Genomic DNA, 17,771 nt, shown 5'->3' with positions numbered 1-17,771 from the left:
CCCCCCCCACACCAGCCCGGGACACGGGGGTCTGCGCGGCTGCTGCCCCCGGGGTACAAACCCCAAACCACCGACCCCCGGAGTCGAGCACACAGGGGCTCGGCGGGGCAGTAAACACAACACACCACGCGTGTACATATGAAATTCAAGAGCCCCCGTGAGAGGAGCAGCGAACGGAGTAATTCTTGCTGGACAGCGACAGGCTTGCGCCCCCACAGATGATCACAATCCCTCCCGAGCAGGGGTTCCCCACACTTGGTCCCGGGGAGCCCCCGGTCCAGCAGGCGCTGGGAGCAGGCTCTGGACACCCACGGGGCGATCGGGCCAGTTGATTCAGAGCCGTGAGAGGAGATGCGGGCAGCAGGGCTCACCCTCGGCCGGACCCAGCCCACAGACAGCCGCCTCCCCGCCGGGGTCCCCCCCTCGCACCCCGGCACTCACCAGCTGTCCTCCTCCTGCTGCTCCAGGAACTCCAGCTGCCCGGGGTCCAGCAGCTCCACCTCGTCCAGCACGGACGACTCCCCGTCCTCGCCGGGGTCCCCGCCGCCCCCGGGCGCCCCCCCGCGGGCCGCGCTCCCGGCGCCGAGGCGGGGGCTCAGGCAGCGGGCGTTCTCCAGCACCCCGAAGCCCCGCGAGCCCCCGAACCCCGCCGCCGCCGCGGGCAGCTGGGGCGACTCGAAGCCGGCGCTGAGCGGCCGGGGGCTCCCCGACACCGCCGCCGCCGAGGTGAGCTGCGTGGAGCGGCTGCGCAGCTGCTCATTCTGCCTCTCCAGCTTCTTCACCAGGTCCTGCAGCTTCCGCACCTCCAGGTCTGCGCTGATGTTGGAGTTGATGTCCTCCATGGACTGGCGACACACGGCTGCTTCTTCGGCCGCCGACTCTCTATCCGCGCGTCTCGAAGATCCCAGGGCCTTCTCCGCTCGGTTGCTCTAGGTGTACCCAGCAGACACTTGGATGTCACACACAGACGGCGAGCTAGACGTCGTCGTCGTCATCTTCTTCGGCACAACACCGCCGGCCAGCTCGCCGACGCCATCTTTGCGGACCCGTCACCAGCCGTGAGGCCACTGGCAGACGCAGGGGTTACGTCCCGACGCTCCCTGCCGGGGTCGAGCACGCACGCGTGGACGTGAGCGCGCACCCAGACATCCTAGGGGGGTGAGGTGGCGTCGTTGCGGGTGTCGTCATGATTTAAGAGTAGTATAAAACATCCCTGGGTAAACTTTGATTATAATCAACGTGATATGGGCGAAAGGCATATTTAATCGTTCAATTTTCTTTGTCATCCTTCATATTCCGGACCCATACTATTGGGTAGTTTATGACAGAAAAAGATGATTGGATTGAAGACAAAGTATGCAGTATTTCTTGTACAATCTGCTGCACAAGGCTGTCAGAGTGTGCGGATTGTACTGCTGTTGTAGAGATCCTGCCTGCATTATCAGTTAGCGCACAATGAGGAATTCAGAAAGACACAGACAACTGGATAACACTTGCTTTACCTTCAAGGGGTTTGAGCAAACTAGGCGATAGCTACGCTCACAGTAAAATACAAGAAAGGCTTTCCGGGCCTGCTTTTCTTTTTTTTTGTTTCACGCCCGCGACATCCCCAAAGCAGCACGGGTCCAGCAGGGCCGTCCCACACACAGCCCCCACGGCGCCAGGGCCGGTGGCACACGGGCGCTGGCGAGACCACGCCCTGAGCAGAATTCCCTCACGGGATCAATAAAGTATCTATCTATCTCTCCTGCCGTCTGCGCCTCACCAGGGTCGAGTGGACAGGACGGCAGGCTCTTTACGCAAAGGGCTGCGAGAGTGCGGAACGCCTCACCCAGCCTTGCAGTTGAAGCCGGTACCCCCAGAGGCAGCAGTAGTGAGGGTCAGGCTGTTCCTTTTCAAAATTATCAAGGCACCTGAGCAGAAACCTTCATGTGGGGGAGAACTCGTTACCTAGGGCTTGATGCTGTGGACTCGTTTGCACTTACAAGATAAACACACGTTTTTTTAGCCACTGCAAAAAGGCCGAAGTGCAAATGTCCTTGCGAACAAGAAAAACACAATTGAGAGATGATGAGATTGGCCAGGAAGGACCTCGCTGCTGTGTACCCAAGCAGATTTCTCACATGTGCACGAGAGGTTTGTCAGTTTCACAGCAGCACAAGCTGGGACCTGAATCACACAAGACGCGCGCCCTGGACAGGCAGGGAGAAGAAACTGGAGGAGGGAGGGAAGGACTTTATTAGTGCGATCAGAGGCTGCAGCTTCACGCCTGATCTCCAGGGTGCAAACACGCCTTGGCTCTGGAGAGCCCGCACCCATCACGTGTCACAGACCAGGGTGACATGCTTTCCTTCCAGGACGCTGTAGCTCTCGAGGAACACAACTGGCCATCAGCTATTTGATACAATTGATCGATTTACTAATCACATCCAAGTCTTTACCATCTGGCGACTTAAGGGTGACTGACGGGGCTCTCCAGGACCAGGGTGGCCCCCCCACCCACCACATCACATCCCACTGTCCTTCTCCAGCCGGGGAGTCGCTGTTTCAGAAGTGGAAGGCTGCTCCTCCGACGAGTCCTGGCCTTCCCCGGCAGCCTGGCTGCCCAGCGATTCCTCCAGCCGGTCGGGATCGGCGCCGGCGTCCTGGGACTCCAGCCTGTCCTCCTCCTCCTCGTCCTCCACGTCCATCTCAAACACGCGGATGTGCTGGAGGCTCCGGCTGAGCTGCAAAGGACATTCTGCATCAGTCGCGCTGCGAATCGAAGGCACGAGCTCTGATTCTGTAATATGTCAGCTAATAAAAATAAACTGCTCACCTGGGCTACAAGCCCTGATCACACCCCCTTCCCTCCCCTACGGACTGTAGTTTCCATGAAAGAACAGTGTATTAATCCCATTTAATCTGATGATTTAATCAAACAGCATCATTAAAAAGTCTCCAATCAATTAAACATTAATTCCTCACAAAGACAGGAAAGCAGGGGGTGTTTTATTGAAAACACGTCGCAAACATTCAGCTTCCTGAAGGAGAAAGAACTCCAGGTTTCAGCTCGGCTCGGGTGGACAACAGAGCCATGTCAATGTAAAATCCAATTCACAGGGCTGGTAGAGGAGATGTATACTGGGAAGAGAGAGGGACGTGTCGAAACACATTGGAATGGGGAGTGAGATGTTCTCCGGGAGAAACCATGACGAGGGTGTTCCCTGTGGAAAACAAAGACATGCCTGTGTGCAGATTTCTCTGTGGCTAAACGAGTACAGGAGCTCCTTACCACACATGCGACTTTGCGAATCCCATTTACAGCCACGTACTGCGCCTTCATGTTCTCCAGCGTCCTCCTCTGGTTCTCCAGCACCAGGTTATGGGCCGGGATCCCCCCACTCTGCTGGTCCAGTCTGCAAACACACTCTGGTCAGCGGCGGTCACCCTAGAAGAGTCTGGTCTTCCAACACCTCCCAGGTGAATCAGATCCAAACGTTTCCACATCGGCAGCTAACAGTGACCATGAACGCTGATTTGATTGACAGCTTAGAAAGTGCAGTGGTTTACTGTAGTGTTTCAACTACAACACATCAATTTCCCTACGGGATTAATAAAGTATTATCTATCTATCTAAAGTGAACATGATTACTGTACGTAAAACGTACGGGTTTCATTCACACATATCAGCTTCTTGTCAGAGGCCCCAAATGATTTCATCTCATTCCATTAATTTTCAAAAGTTTGCAAATCTCGCTCGTCATCGCAGGGAGGAAACGCACTTGCTCTTCCTCAAAGGACCCAAACTGCATCGTGCAATATGACCCCGTGACCTTAAGCACAGAAGCAACAGATGCAGCTCTGCAGAGTGCTCAAGAGCAGGAAGGAGAGACAGTGGCAGAGCTCCAGTCTGCACACAGGGGTAGATGTGATAAAGAGGTTTCTTTCTCTCTTCTCTTCACAGCTGAACTGGAGGTCACGTCTGGCGATTGGACTTTGAGGAGGAGCTGCTGTGTCACGTAAAAATTTCATGAGATGCAAGTTTAAACGTTTTAAATTTGAAAAAGTATACCAGCTCTCAGACGACTACCAAATCGCAGTGAAATCACCAGGGGCCCCCGCAGAGTAAACAAAGGGTGATACTATATCGACATGCGCAGGCGAACCATTCAAGAGAGGGGAGCTCCTGGATTTCTCCTCGCCAGACTACCTCAGGAGGGGATCCCACGCAAACTCATCTTCTCCAGTGTAGACTGGGGATAGGGGCAGCTGTGCCAGAATCCTCCCTCTGCTCTCTTCCTCCTCCTCCACAGCCTCTTTCAGCACCACGGTCAGCGTTTCGTCATCGTACATGCGGGCGTCAAGACAGCTGTACCGGCTGCACAACACACAGAGTTCGGCACTGACCTTAAACATTTCCCCACTGCAGAAAGCTGTAGTCTGACTATTTCATCTACATAGGAAGTAGTCAACTAAGACGCCTGGCCCAGCCCAAGAAAAGGGCAACATGCTATAGATGTGATGCCTTGGGGAATTTTAGGAACCGAGAAGGACGAATGACATATTTTTGTAATTACAAAGTCTGTTGATAAGCAGTTTCACAAAAATCAGGCAGAACATATTCTACATGAAAGCAGGACACAGTGACCTGTGACTAATCTATCACATTCCCAGCTTTTCAGCACTTACCTGGCTTCTGCGCTCTCGTCAATACTGCTGTTCAGAAAATTTCCAAGATCGATGGCCAACAAGCCGTTGGGAACAGACCTGTTAAAAACCCACATGTGTGATATCGGAGACCGCGCTGCTACGAAAACACTTTAACATTTTACGTCAACAAATCAGGATGCACTGTAAGACGTCCTGTTTGTCATGCATGCTATAATGTTAAAACTGTGAAATGGAAGCAAGTTGTCTGTATTATTACACTTTCACACACTGTGACACACGTGCAGTGAAACTGCGCTGCCCTGTCGTGATGAACCAGGGGTTTCATACAGTCCCCCGACCCGCAAACCCTTTGAAGAAGTGACCCCGTCAGCTGCGAGGCTGTCTCCCAGCAGGCTGAGGGTTCGAGGGCTCTGCCCCCGGGTAGATGGGCCTCCTCTGGGGCCCGGTGGGGTTCCCCGGGGCCCGGTGCCCCTCAGCGGGTGGGGAAACGGGGGCAGAGTGGACCGGCTTCGCAGGAGCTCCTACCTGGACGGGTCGGTCGCCCTTCTCATGACGTACAGCTTGCAGGGGGACACTTCGGGCATGGTGAACACTACGTAGTGCAGGCTGGATTTCTTGTCGTTCCACCTGAGGGACAAAACGGACCTCTTATTGGGATCGCCCGGGCGCTGCGGTGAGCCGGCGGGCGCGCGGAGGGGCCGGAGGAGGGCGGCGGTCACCTCCGCTACTCACAGGGACGGCAGGTCAAACAGCCGGGGCACCACCTCCGCACTACAGCGGGAGAAAACAGAGAGGTCAGATACTGCTCCGCTGCTTCGAGGAGTGGGGGTTTTAGCGCCTCCAAGACAATTACGATTTTGTCACTCAGCAATTCCTAAGAGCACCAAAGCCAAGCAGGTGTTCTGGAGAGGAGGACTTCACTCCAGTGGTGTCCCCGCTGGTTTCAGTTCATCCCTGGATCTCTCTGCTGCGACAGCAAGAGGACCGTGGTTTTCCCCACAGTTCCACAGGATGGGTATAAGGGCCTAACATGGATATTTAAGCTGGTTTTTATCGGCCAGGTCTTTGATACAAACCATTTCAAGAATTCAAGATTTCCTAATGTTTCATCTCTGAACATCTGATTCAGTTACTGCTTGTCGATTTATGATTCAACGATACACCCCACCGATACACCCCCAAACTTTCAGACACACACTGATCCTACCTTGCTGGTACTGTGTAAAGGGGGATGCTGGTAGCCAGAGTCACCGATTTCCCAATTATTTCCTAAAAGAAAATGTACTTCTGAGTGATAAATACTGCCCAGTATTATCCTAAGATTATCACATATTTCACGCCAGGAGGCTACTGGTATCCGACAGGTAAATATTACAAGGGTTGTTGAGAATACTCTTAGGAATACTTTGCTATTTTACAATAAAACAAGAGTAATAACTTGCATTCACATTATTATTTCAGCTCTTTTGAGAACATGTAAAGATTATGTTATAGGCTGCCAGTTGAAAATCCACAGGAGTTCCCTTTGGACCCAGTACACAATGACGATATCTGCAGATATCTGAACAGCACCTGGTTTCTACTGCTGGAATATAGGCACTAAAAATGCTAGTGGTTCTAATATTCATGTTCCGTTTTTAATGCCTCTCGCTATTCATTTATACATCGAACAGTTTATGTGCTACTGCAAGGAATTACATGTGCAATCTGTAAAGGAAACTCTAGGACGGTCCATTTAAATCTGGCTAATCAAGGCTAACACGGTGCTGATAATACTTTCTGTGCCAAACCTGAAAAATATCTCAGTAAGTGTGATTTACTTTAAACTCCAGTTGAATAAAAAAAAACTGAGACAGTGAGGTCACCAGCAGGGGTACACTGCAGCTGCCTCTGACACAGTGAGGTCACCAGAGGGGTACACTGCAGCTCCCTCTGACACAGTGAGGTCACCAGAGGGGTACACTGCAGCTGCCTCTGACACAGTGAGGTCACCAGAGGGGTACACTGCAGCTGCCTCTGACACAGTGAGGTCACCAGAGGGGTACACTGCAGCTGCCTCTGACACAGTGAGGTCACCAGAGGGGTACACTGCAGCTCCCTCTGACACAGTGAGGTCACCAGAGGGGTACACTGCAGCTGCCTCTGACACAGTGAGGTCACCAGAGGGGTACACTGCAGCTGCCTCTGACACAGTGAGGTCACCAGAGGGGTACACTGCAGCTGCCTCTGACACAGTGAGGTCACCAGAGGGGTACACTGCAGCTGCCTCTGACACAGTGAGGTCACCAGAGGGGTACACTGCAGCTCCCTCTGACACAGTGAGGTCACCAGAGGGGTACACTGCAGCTGCCTCTGACACAGTGAGGTCACCAGAGGGGTACACTGCAGCTGCCTCTGACACAGTGAGGTCACCAGAGGGGTACACTGCAGCTGCCTCTGACACAGTGAGGTCACCAGAGGGGTACACTGCAGCGCCTGTCCCCTCCAGTCTGCACGAGCTGGCCGGGGCCCAGCGACGCATCACAGCACTGCAGGCCGTGGCGATGACCATCACTCACCGCTGGCTTCTGCAGGCACAGCTCGATGACCCCTTCCATCTCCCTCCGGACGAAGTGCAGAGATTTCTCAGGGTAATAGGGGAACAGCAGTGGACTCTCTGGAAAGCAGAAACAAACTGATCCAGGGCTATTGCAAATGGAGGAACAGTCTGCTTGACTTACTCATTCTGCTGCATCATTTGGAAAACACTTAGTTAATGCACATATAACCCCGATTACTCTTCTTTCCTTGTACTTATGTCGTGAGCTCCAGTTAAATCACTGAAACTCGGCTCCCTTGCCTTTAAGATGAGTGCTGTTCTGCACGAAGCTGGTCCACTGATTTCCTTCAGTGTTAGGAGGAGACACCAAGTCTTCATCTTCATCCTTCAAGTACTACAACACAGTTAAACACACAGATCTAATAAACAACCTAGGCACAACACGTGTTGCAGGACAACAGGTAAAATAAAGTCAGAGAAGCATTTCTGCAAGAGATTTCTGCCAACAAAGACATGCCTTACACACGAGGTTTACAAGTTTAAATTTCTGACAGACTTACAGCAAAGTTTTGTGTAGGTTTGTGACTGCACTAGTTACTCATTCTGGATTGTCTTTACAGATCTGTCTCTGTGCATTCAAACATCTTTTCTTTTTTTTTGCAAGTGACAACGACTAAAAAATACCGACCCAACAGCAAATGCAGATTCCAGGCTGCTCTGGGCCCCTTTCATTTTAGAGCCACTCACATCGGAACCACAGGCTCTCACCAGATGAGAATGAGCAGCGTTGCCCGTCCACCCTCCGACAGACCACCAGAGTCTTCCCTGACACTGGGCAGAGGAGCAGCGCGTTTCTCTCCACGGCCACTGCCAGCCTGCAGGAGGCGCTGTGCCTCCCTCCCCCCAGCGGTCACAGTCCTAGCTACTAACTGCGAAACGGGCTGGATGGACCTAATGGCCATGACTTGTTTTTAACCTTTCTCGTGGTCTGGAGTGTCACCTGGAAGCCCTTTCTGGACTTGTCTTCCAAGCTGGAAAAACCCCACTGGGCCTCAGTACAGTACAGATACCCAACTTCCTGAACAGGCAAGCAGCACAGATCGGTCCGACAGACACCACGGGCGACTGCCTTTTTAAATGTAGTACACTGTATTTTTACCGAAGACTGCAAGTACACAGAATGATTATAATTTTCTTTACCTGGCCAACTCTTTCCACATTAAAATATTTCCCCTTCCTATCGTACAGTTCTGGTTGCTGAAAAACAGAAAGAAGATTTCTGAGTTTTTTACCACACCAAAAAAACAAACTCGATTTTTACTGATACTAGTGACACAGATCAGTGCAGTCTTACCTCACTAAAGTTCTCGGAGAGGAAATCTGCAACAAAGGCTATATCTTTCTGCGTCATCTAAAAACAACAAAAAAACAACAATTAAAACCCACACAGATTACTTACATGCAAAGAAAAATGGAAATCCTTCTTATCCCCCACCAAACAAAAACAAAATGATTAATTTTAATAACGCAGAGATCTATAAGAAGCAGGGTGTGTTTGAAAGCGAGACACTCCCAGCTGGGGCCTTGCTCACTGACCTTGCTGAGCTCGGGAAGGACGTGATCTTCGGACATTCTCAGCATGGCTGAAACCAAGAAGAGCCGAGGGTTACGAAGAACCAAAGGGAAACGCAGTCATGGCTGAGCGGTCAAGGCAGTGGACTAGAAATCCACCGGAGTCTTCCTGCCACTTTCCCGGCTGCTTCCATTTCCATTACTCCAGGGTTTGAGGGAAGGCCAGGAAGCTCCTGATGAGATCCTGGGATCAGACAGGACGAACAGGCTCCTCTCCTTTGTAGCCCTTCCTCCGTTTTTAAATATTTTTAGAAAAACAACCCAAAAGAATGAGCATGGGTAGACCTGCCTTGGAAAGTGGGATTGACTCATTTGTTTCTCAGCTAATGGCTGAGTGCTTATTTAAGGGTTTTATCTGATTAAAAAAAACTATTACTACTTTCTTAACAAACAGGATGCACATGACATCTTGTACTACAGGATGACAACACTTCACCATCACCATCATCATCCATTTAACATGAAGCACAAGCGAATGCAAGTGTTTGGACAGAAGGACAGGACTGTAAAAGTTATCCCACAATAAATCTCCTACAGGAGGTCAACGGACAACCAAAACTATTTAGAACAGATCGGATTCACCTGAATGACGGCTATTTGCAACTATGAACACAGTGAGGTGAAAGCAACATGCTTCATTTTGTTGTCTACTAGGAAATTCTTCATTTACATTTATTTTATACTGTGCTTGAAAGAAGATGTCAGTCGCCCTTACCTCCATACAGCCATCGAAAGAATGCCTTGAAATTTTTCATGCTTTTGTCTATGACTCTGAAATAAAAAGTAGAAAAAAATAAATACAATGTAATTACATATACACAGTACGCCTAGCACTAGGTTAGAGTTGCTGGTTGAAAAAATCTAATTCCAATACGAGACTTTCTGTGTGAACTATGACAGGGCATTATTTCGGGCTCTGAAAGAGTTTGCCAATCTTGATGAAAGTTTCTAAGATTTGCAGCCACTTGTGCTCATTACAAGGACAATCATGAAACGGTTAAAGAAAGCCCAGCTCAAAGCAGCGCAGTCGAGCGCTAAGAAAAATTTGACTGTGCAGCGTTCCAGACCAGCCACAGTCATACCGGCACATGGCACAGGCCGGAGGGAGCCACTCACTGTAAGAGCTCGTTGGCCTTGAGCGTGAAGGAGCCCACAGCTGTGATGGCATCTGCAGGACACAAATCAAACAGCAGCATTCAGAAGCAGATCCCTGTCCCTCATTATTGGGTTACTAAGAAGGACATTCAATGCCTTAACATTAAGAGAGAGTTGTGGGTGACTGGACTGCTCTGCACTAGTATGAATCCCAGAAGTCCTGCCTGGATGTTATTCTGCCCCAGTGAAACAGTACACGCACGACAGCTTCTTCATATTTCTCACACGCTGGAAAACTGGAAGTGTGCGACCTCCACACCGACCCACATATTTATATTGCTTTTTAAATTGTCTATCCTCTTTAATACGCATCTCGTCTGCAATCGGAGTCTACTGGCAGTACACCCTGCTGTCCTCTTGAGATCAGCCGGTTATCCGGGCTTTAGGATCTGCGCAATTTGCTGGATCCTGACTGCAGCTGGGCTAAGTTACACAAGTGACATTTTTGCCAAAGATCATAAACCAAACTAGAAACTGGCCAGATTTACATTTCGGAAGGCGATAGAGAAAGTCATCTCCCATTAGGAGGGAGGCTAAACTCTGAGTGGCTAACGTACTTACAAGTTGCTAAGGGATATTTCAGCTTAGACAACCCACCTTCTATTCCCGAAGCATCGAGGCCAAGAGGGTTGTACTTCTGTTTCCACAAAGCCATTCCCTTCAGCTCACTCAAATGGTAAAGCAAAGCCTTGGAGCCACTGAGGACGACAAACACAGATTCAGCCCTCGTGAGTGTCGGATCGAATCTGTGCTCCCCCTCCAGCCTCTGTGTGCCCGAGACAAGAGCCTGCGGTTCTACACACACACACTTTTCATTTACAGAATTAGCACGGAGTGGCTTCAGCAGGTGCATTTCCGTTTCATCCAAGACAATCTGAAATGTAGAGGTCGATACTGTGTAATGATGCGGCTTTCGATTCACAGTGAGAATAGATTTTATATTTCCATAAGAATGCAAACAGTACCTTTGGAGGTGACTTATTACCAGTTTTTGGATGTTGGAGTAAGAAGACTCAATAGATTGTCCCAGTTTTTTCAGGCCCTGAGAATGAATGAATAAAGGAGTGAATGAATGAGGTGGACAGTGAAGAATACAGTCTCTTATTTCATGGCTGCCAGGAAGCAGGAAAGATATTTTGAAAATTAAGTTTCAAACAAGGAACTCTGTTTTAAGCGATACCAGACAAAAATTTATAAAGGTGGGAATATTCATTATTCCCCTAAATTGATCAAACACCTACCTCCTGAACTGCAGACAAATCAAAACGCTTGCACAGTAATAATAAAATTATGACTTTTCCTTTAAATGCAAACATTGCAAAACTTTCACAAGGGGACAGATTTTGTATTTTGGACCAACGTGCAAATGGAAAAACAGCCTTACCTTCACTGTCAATTGGTTCATAAGTAGTGCCTTGAGCTCACGGCTGAAAATCAAATACAGATATTTGCTTTAGCAATGCTCCACAGTGCGCACACAATTTCTGGATTTATCAATACATTCTCAACAACCTACTTTCCAATTGGTGAGGACAACTGAGGTATGGAGAAATGTACCAGCTGTACTCAGCACCATCTACTGGCTACAGGATGTAAGGCCACCCTGGTATATGCTAGCCAAGGCCTCAAAAGACTTTTACATTCACCTCAGCCAGCTCCAGCTCAGACGCACACAGCGTGACACATTTATGGTTTTAAAAAAACTCTGCATCAACAGAATTTAAACAAAATCTCTGCAGCTTGCATTCCGAGTTAAAAGCCAACAGAGCGCAAGGCAACTTGAGCTCAGAGATGCGATACATAAGGATCTCAGCAGGTTTATACAGCAAGCAGGATTCATCTTATTCACCTCGACTTCCCCCATAAAAGAAGGTCAAGGAATTCATCTTGAACTGACGTGTCAGTATTCTTCTCCTACGACAGAGAGGAAAAAAGAGCACATGTGATGCAATATTTTACACCCAGGGTGTCCAGGCTTTATGAGAATTATTAAATCAACAGCACTTTAAGAAGGGAAGGGCTGAGCTGGAATGAAAACCTGTGCACACAGAAGCCTTGTGGGAACAATACTGAAAATCTCTGCTGTGCAGCAACAAGACCAGAATGCAAAACAACAAACATCACATCACTTTCAATTACTGCTAATCCAGTTCAGGGCTGCAGGGGACCAGAGCCTATCCAGGAAACAGTGAATGCAAGGCAGGACACACCTGAAATGGAACACCAGTCCATCGTAGGGGAGAGACACGGACAGACACGGACAGACACACACCAGGACTTATTTTCCGAAACACAATTAGCTCCTGACCTGGACAAACTTTGTGAGCCTCAGGTCCATCTGCATGAGGATATCTTCCCAGGCCTCGCCCATGCACGTCAGGGAGAGCTTCTGGTACTGCATGACAAGATCCACAGCAGAGGTCAGGGCAGGAGAAGAGCGGAGCGTCACCTCTCGCCCGCAGCGCTTACAACAGCCCGGCAAGCCGCCCGCCGCCCTCACCTGCAGCAGCGTGGAGATGTGCGTGAACTTGCGAGCCATTCGCGTGACCTCAGGCAGACAGCTGGACAGCAGGCTGGTGTCGAACTGCGGGGAGACACAAGGAGACACGCTGCAGGGTGGCTCTCAGACACCTCAACACCTCAACCCAAACTGTAAGAGCAGATTTCTGGTACAAGCCACACTGTCAGGAGCAGAAGCTCAACTGAAGCAGCAAATCAAAGAATCATAAAAAACAATCAAAGTCACAGCTCGCATGAAGCAAAAAGGTCTGATTCTACCTGAATATAATGGATCTCAGGGTCACAGTCGGTGGTCTTTACTTCCGTGATGAGTGACAGGGACTTCAGGTCACTGGAGAGACACAAACTGCGGCACGTCCCTGGGACCTGATGAAGATGTAAGATATAAAACACTTTCAGAAAATGCATATCGCAGCTTTTTGAGGAAGTCCAGAAAACGTCCTTTGCATCTTCTAGGAAATGTTTTTTTTCCCCTCCTAGAGCAGACCGAGGTACAGTGTGAAGCGGAGCAAGAAAAGAGATGAAACAAGCAGATGTAAACAACTCTGAAGCTGTCAAAGCCGCATCTACTGTATGCAGCAGGCTAACCAGAAGCTATGGTGCCTACTGTACAAAAAGCAAACCTAAAGCTGCATTGAAGTGCATCTGATTGTACCATACATGAATACTATACAACAGAATAGTGTAGACAGATCACTTCTAGAATCCATAAAGTTAAAATCATAAGGTTCTGGCCCTGAGGCCATTTGCTGCTTACTACTGGGTATTTCAACAGAGTCACATGGGAACTGAAGGAAGGCTACAAACCAGAGGAGGCCATTTGAACTGGGCCCCTCCCCCCATAGATTTCTCTGTTCAATGACTAAGACAGCTCACTGCGAGGTTGGAACACGTGCTCTAGACGTGCTCAGCGCCACACCAGAGCGTGCGTCGAGAAGATAAAGGAGTCCTACCCCAGTCAGAGTCGTGATCTTGTACATGCCGTAGGCGTAGAGCTCAGTGTATCCAGACTCGCCGCCAAGAACCAGTATGTTGAGCCTGTGGACAAAGAAACAGGGACACAGAACAGCGCTGTTCTTATCCATGCCCTGACACGCAGAGCTTTAACCGCAAGAGACCTCATGCACATCTGCATCAGAGTTACAAATAACTGAGCAGCCAGGTGTTCATCTTCCAGCATCTGTGTGTAAACAGCAGATACAGCCTAGTGATTCGCTCTACAGATGATCAGATCTTCAACTAAAACAGTCGTGACCTCAGCAGCCGTATTGTCCCAGGTCAGCAACGTACAGCAGCTGGTCACAGAACAAATGTTCTCCACATCACAACGGAAAAGGTTCACAACCGCATTTAATGAGGTAGCTCAAGTAGGCAGCTGCGTCAGCATGCGCAGGCTGCAAAGGACCAAGTAAAGGTTTATTCCTGCTGAGAAGAGAAGGATAGAATCACAACACTGAAAAAAAACAACGTTTCGGCTGTGGAGTCTTCTTCAGGTGTGAAGAACACCTGAAAGTAGAACAGAAGAACACCCGGAGAAGCCTCCACTGACGAAACATTGTTTCTTTTCAGCGTGGAATAAACCTTTACCTGTTCCTCTGTATTTAATGAGAACATACTATAATAAGTGTCATGGAAAAAAAAATCAACAAATTCTACTGGTTCCAACAGAGGTTTGTATTTTTATGCTTCACATGAACAATTTCAATGATGTTTTTTTGCACCCTACTGCTTATGCATAGCTATAAAAACTGTTAAAAACTCACCTTACTTCACCCAGAAGATTCATAATCTCATCAGATTTGTCTTCGCTGGAAGCCAGACAATAAATTAGTTAATTGTGCAATAATATTTATGTATGAAAATCAAAAGAAAGTGTTTGCGAAACTACCTGAATATTTTTGACGTGGTGCTGTAGCTGTAAATAAAAATATTCGAAAATCAATTAATTAATAATAATTCCTTACGCTTTTATAGCACTTATCAAGATTAACAATTACTGAAATTATGCACTAATGTTTTGAAAACACAACATTTGTGGCAAAACCTAACTTTTAATAACGTTGCAAAGGTGATATTAAATAACTTCAGTTGATACGGCAATTTAAAAAGTGACATTTAACACATAGGTCAAATACAGAAACTGATTAAAAGTATCAGAATAAAGCACTCAGAAAATAGAGATCCTTACCTCTCTGGAAGAGCTGGTAACTTTGGCAGGAAAAGATCCGATTCATCTTCATTATAAAACGATGAGAAAACACTGCAATAAAAAGCGATCTGCTATTCTACCATATCCACAAAGCAGGTGCTCGTACATTTCAATTTAAACTTTTTGGCCGTTCGTGGGTCACCTCCACCTCCATGTTCACAAAAGTTACGTTACTTGTCACTACCAATGCAAGAAAGCAGCTGGGTAACCTGCACACCAGCCTAATAGCATGAAGGAATCTTTTAATGTGAGCACTGTCTAGCCCGCATCTGATGTAAAAAATAATGGTGTGGACTAGGCAAATTCGCATAGTGACCATTTCTTCTAATTCAGATTTTTTTTTCCACCTGTGACAATAACGGAAACACACCTGTTGTCCTCCGAAACATCCATCCAGTGCATACACGACACTGGCTGCTCCACAGGGAAAGAGTGCAGAATTTCTGCTTTTTCCACATCGCAAAGAATCACCTGTTTAGTATCCCCAACACTGAAAGCCAAAACTAACGAAGGAAAAAAAACAGAGAACATGAACTGCATTACAAGAGATAGGCCACACTTAAAGTACTCCACATCCTTCTGAGTACAGGCGATTATTCCTAGTATTAAAGTGCACAACAGGTTTTGGATTAGTCTATTTCACAATCACGTTCTTGCATTTTAGCTATTTCACACTCCCGATTGCAATATCGTTTTCTACATTTTTAGAGCTCTTTTTGCAAATTTGAATAATCAACCACCCTTCTGGATGCATATCACACAGATGCCCTCAACAGAAGCTATAATTTCATCTCAACTGATGAAGAAGTGCACGGGCAAAGGGAATAAAAGAAATCCAAGTCATGTCGATTTCTTGATGACAAATAATGTAAAATATACTTTTCTTAGATGCTGTAGATGTTATCTAGATGGCATAAAGTCCCCAGGAGAAAGTAACTGGGGCTCCAGGCTGTGCTGGGGCTCTTCAGACACTGCAGCAGACCCCCTCCTGTTAAAAAGTCTCCCTGCCCTTACTTTTGCCATCCGGTCTCCATGCGAGCGACGTGATTTTCTTGCCGGTGTTTTCATTGGGAGGTAAACTCCACACCCGCTGAAAGTTCGCCAGGCGGTGTAATAGGAGCTTAAAAATAAATTAAAAAATACATTGAAACCAATTAAGACAAATTAATGAGGTTTGTAAATGTCGCTGATACACGTAGCGAGAGCTACACTCCTCGCGTCATCTTTTATGAGATTAGAATTCCCCAGTTGTTGTTTTCTGTCCTGTACCCTCAAATCTTAATTTACACACAGCTTCATTTACAACCAGCAACCCAACAGTTACAGTCTGCTGCAGGACTGCCTCTATCGCAGTAGACAGAGACAGGCTTCTTCCCCAGCCGTGACGCAAGACGCACACAAAGGGAGGCTTCGATGCCAGTCAGAGGGCAGACAAAGCCACAGACGATCAGACGATTTACTGGGTGACCATCTCAAAAGCAGAAATCTGCTGTTTTTTTGAGCCGTGAACTATTCTTAGGAGTGTTATTTTTTTTTTAATTCATTGGGGGCGATTTAACTTTCAAACACAGAAATGTTCTCCAGGGCCAGTGGACAGACAGACAGCCGCGCTCGGGGAAAACCCGCCACTCAGAACAGCGAATTTATTCTCAGCACAGGCATGCATGAGACACGGAGCATCAGCTTCTGATCCGCCAGTTCAGCACAAGGACTGCCAGGCGTGTAACCGGCGCCCCTCCGGCTGCGGCCAGCTGCCCCGAAGCCCTGGGGCTGTTACCTCGCCCGCTCGGTTGGCGAGGGCGATCAGGTCCCTCTTCGGGGACCAGACCATGAAAAGGACGGCATTCGGCAGCTGCTTCTCCCCCACTTGTCGGAACGCAGGCATCTTCGGCACTGACAAAAAAACAGACAAACCGGGAAAAAGATCAGCACATGAGAAGGGCTTCCAGGAGGACCAGGAAACAGCGACAAGCAGGAAGCACTTCCTGTGTGCTTACAGTGGAGGAGACCACTGGACTCGGCTTCCATCAATTTCCCAACCGTTTCTCCCAATTCAGGGCCACAGGGGAGCCGGAGACGCTCCCACCAGTAATGGGCACGGGACGGGACGCCATTCCGTCACACAAACACACACAGACGCTTCTCCCAGGGGCCTGTGAGCAGGTTAAAGAGCTCAGCTCCCACAGCTTGAGAAGTATTTAATAGCAATAATGTTATTGTGTCACTCCCTGCACTCCCACAGCGCTCCCCATCCTGAAGGGCTTCACATGTTCGAGGGAGCACACAGGTGGAGGAGTGAGAAACCGCGGCACCAATCACATCAAAAGGGGAATTGAGGGAACATGGAATTTTCAAGACTGGAGTGGAATTTATTTAGGGCACCAGGGTTAACATGACTACTCTCACATTGTCACGGGATCTTTAACGACTGGGTAGTTATGATTAATCCAAAGACTAGCACCTCCTGCAGCAGTTTCCCATGTCACTATACTGGGGTATGAGTCTGAATTTCTAGTCTAGACAGAGGAGTTCCAGTATTTGTAAGTCTTCAAATACAGCTATGGCATCGATTTTCCAACCTGAGAAGACTTGTAAGTAGTGAGCACTTGAATTTTAGAACAAAAAAAAAAGAGAGATACATTTAACAGCGATACATTTCTGAAACACTGCATGATGATCTCTCAGAATAAATACGATTTGGGATTTTTATTTTTTTCCGCTTTCATTTTAACACAAAATGACCTCGCTCTTCGCAGTGCACACTGGAGATTGTGGAAAACACTGCACACGCATTGCAGTCTGCGGTTGCTAGTAAACTTGACAAACTCCTCCAAAATAGAACACAACATCAGCACATACCTACTTCTCTCTTTACCCGAGCAAAGCACAAAGCTCGTTTGCCCAGTTCCCAAGAAACAGGCAAACCCACTACATCCTCCTCCGGCGCCTGTTCATGCGCGGCGCCATTTGCAACCAAGTGGAGGCGGGGCCAGCGAGCAGTACTCGACCAATCGCCACCAGCGCAGGGCGGACGGCAAGCGAGAAGGGACAAAACGCCTTATT

General features: G+C 48.4%; 2 protein-coding genes across 4 annotated transcripts in view; both read right to left on the bottom strand.

Moving 5' to 3' along the window:
* slain2 (SLAIN motif family, member 2) overlaps window positions 1-2,130 on the bottom strand; it is a 28,752-nt gene extending 26,622 nt beyond the window's left edge. For both annotated transcript variants that reach the window (XM_069193809.1, XM_069193811.1), the window contains exon 1: window positions 442-2,130. In XM_069193809.1, coding sequence (XP_069049910.1) covers window positions 442-842 — 401 coding nt within the window. In that variant the 5' untranslated portion in view covers window positions 843-2,130. The remainder of the gene's footprint in view (window positions 1-441) is intronic.
* Window positions 2,131-2,220: 90 nt separating this feature from the next.
* anapc4 (anaphase promoting complex subunit 4) lies at window positions 2,221-17,706 on the bottom strand. 2 transcript variants are annotated; one of them, XM_015345482.2, is made up of 29 exons: window positions 17,572-17,706; window positions 16,486-16,601; window positions 15,723-15,828; window positions 15,079-15,211; window positions 14,688-14,759; window positions 14,388-14,414; window positions 14,263-14,307; window positions 13,453-13,537; window positions 12,758-12,865; window positions 12,480-12,563; window positions 12,288-12,374; window positions 11,829-11,893; window positions 11,364-11,406; window positions 10,945-11,021; window positions 10,577-10,677; window positions 9,941-9,992; window positions 9,540-9,595; window positions 8,789-8,835; window positions 8,547-8,603; window positions 8,393-8,449; window positions 7,493-7,586; window positions 7,212-7,309; window positions 5,861-5,922; window positions 5,386-5,424; window positions 5,179-5,280; window positions 4,672-4,749; window positions 4,193-4,360; window positions 3,275-3,398; window positions 2,221-2,726 (listed from the first exon to the last, which is right to left on the bottom strand). In XM_015345482.2, coding segments are annotated over exons 1-29 (2,403 nt in total). In that variant the 5' UTR covers window positions 17,573-17,706; the 3' UTR covers window positions 2,221-2,507. The 2 variants fall into 2 exon arrangements, with proteins under 2 accessions (XP_015200968.2, XP_015200969.2); XM_015345483.2 differs by having other exon boundaries at window positions 17,568-17,705.
* Between the last annotated feature and the right edge of the window lie 65 nt (window positions 17,707-17,771).

Source organism: Lepisosteus oculatus, chromosome 1 (genome assembly GCF_040954835.1).
Source record: "Lepisosteus oculatus isolate fLepOcu1 chromosome 1, fLepOcu1.hap2, whole genome shotgun sequence".
NCBI lineage: Eukaryota > Metazoa > Chordata > Actinopteri > Semionotiformes > Lepisosteidae > Lepisosteus > Lepisosteus oculatus.
This window is presented reverse-complemented; position numbering and strand designations above follow the sequence as displayed.

Bases quoted from the DNA above. Each gene is read 5' to 3' on its own strand.
- anapc4 (XM_015345482.2), bottom strand. The intron at 7,310-7,492 runs GCAAGGGAGCCG...TCTGCTTTCCAG, and splicing joins GAACAGCACTCATCTTAAAG to AGAGTCCACTGCTGTTCCCC. The intron at 3,399-4,192 runs GTAGTCTGGCGA...GTGTGTTTGCAG, and splicing joins GCGTGGGATCCCCTCCTGAG to ACTGGACCAGCAGAGTGGGG.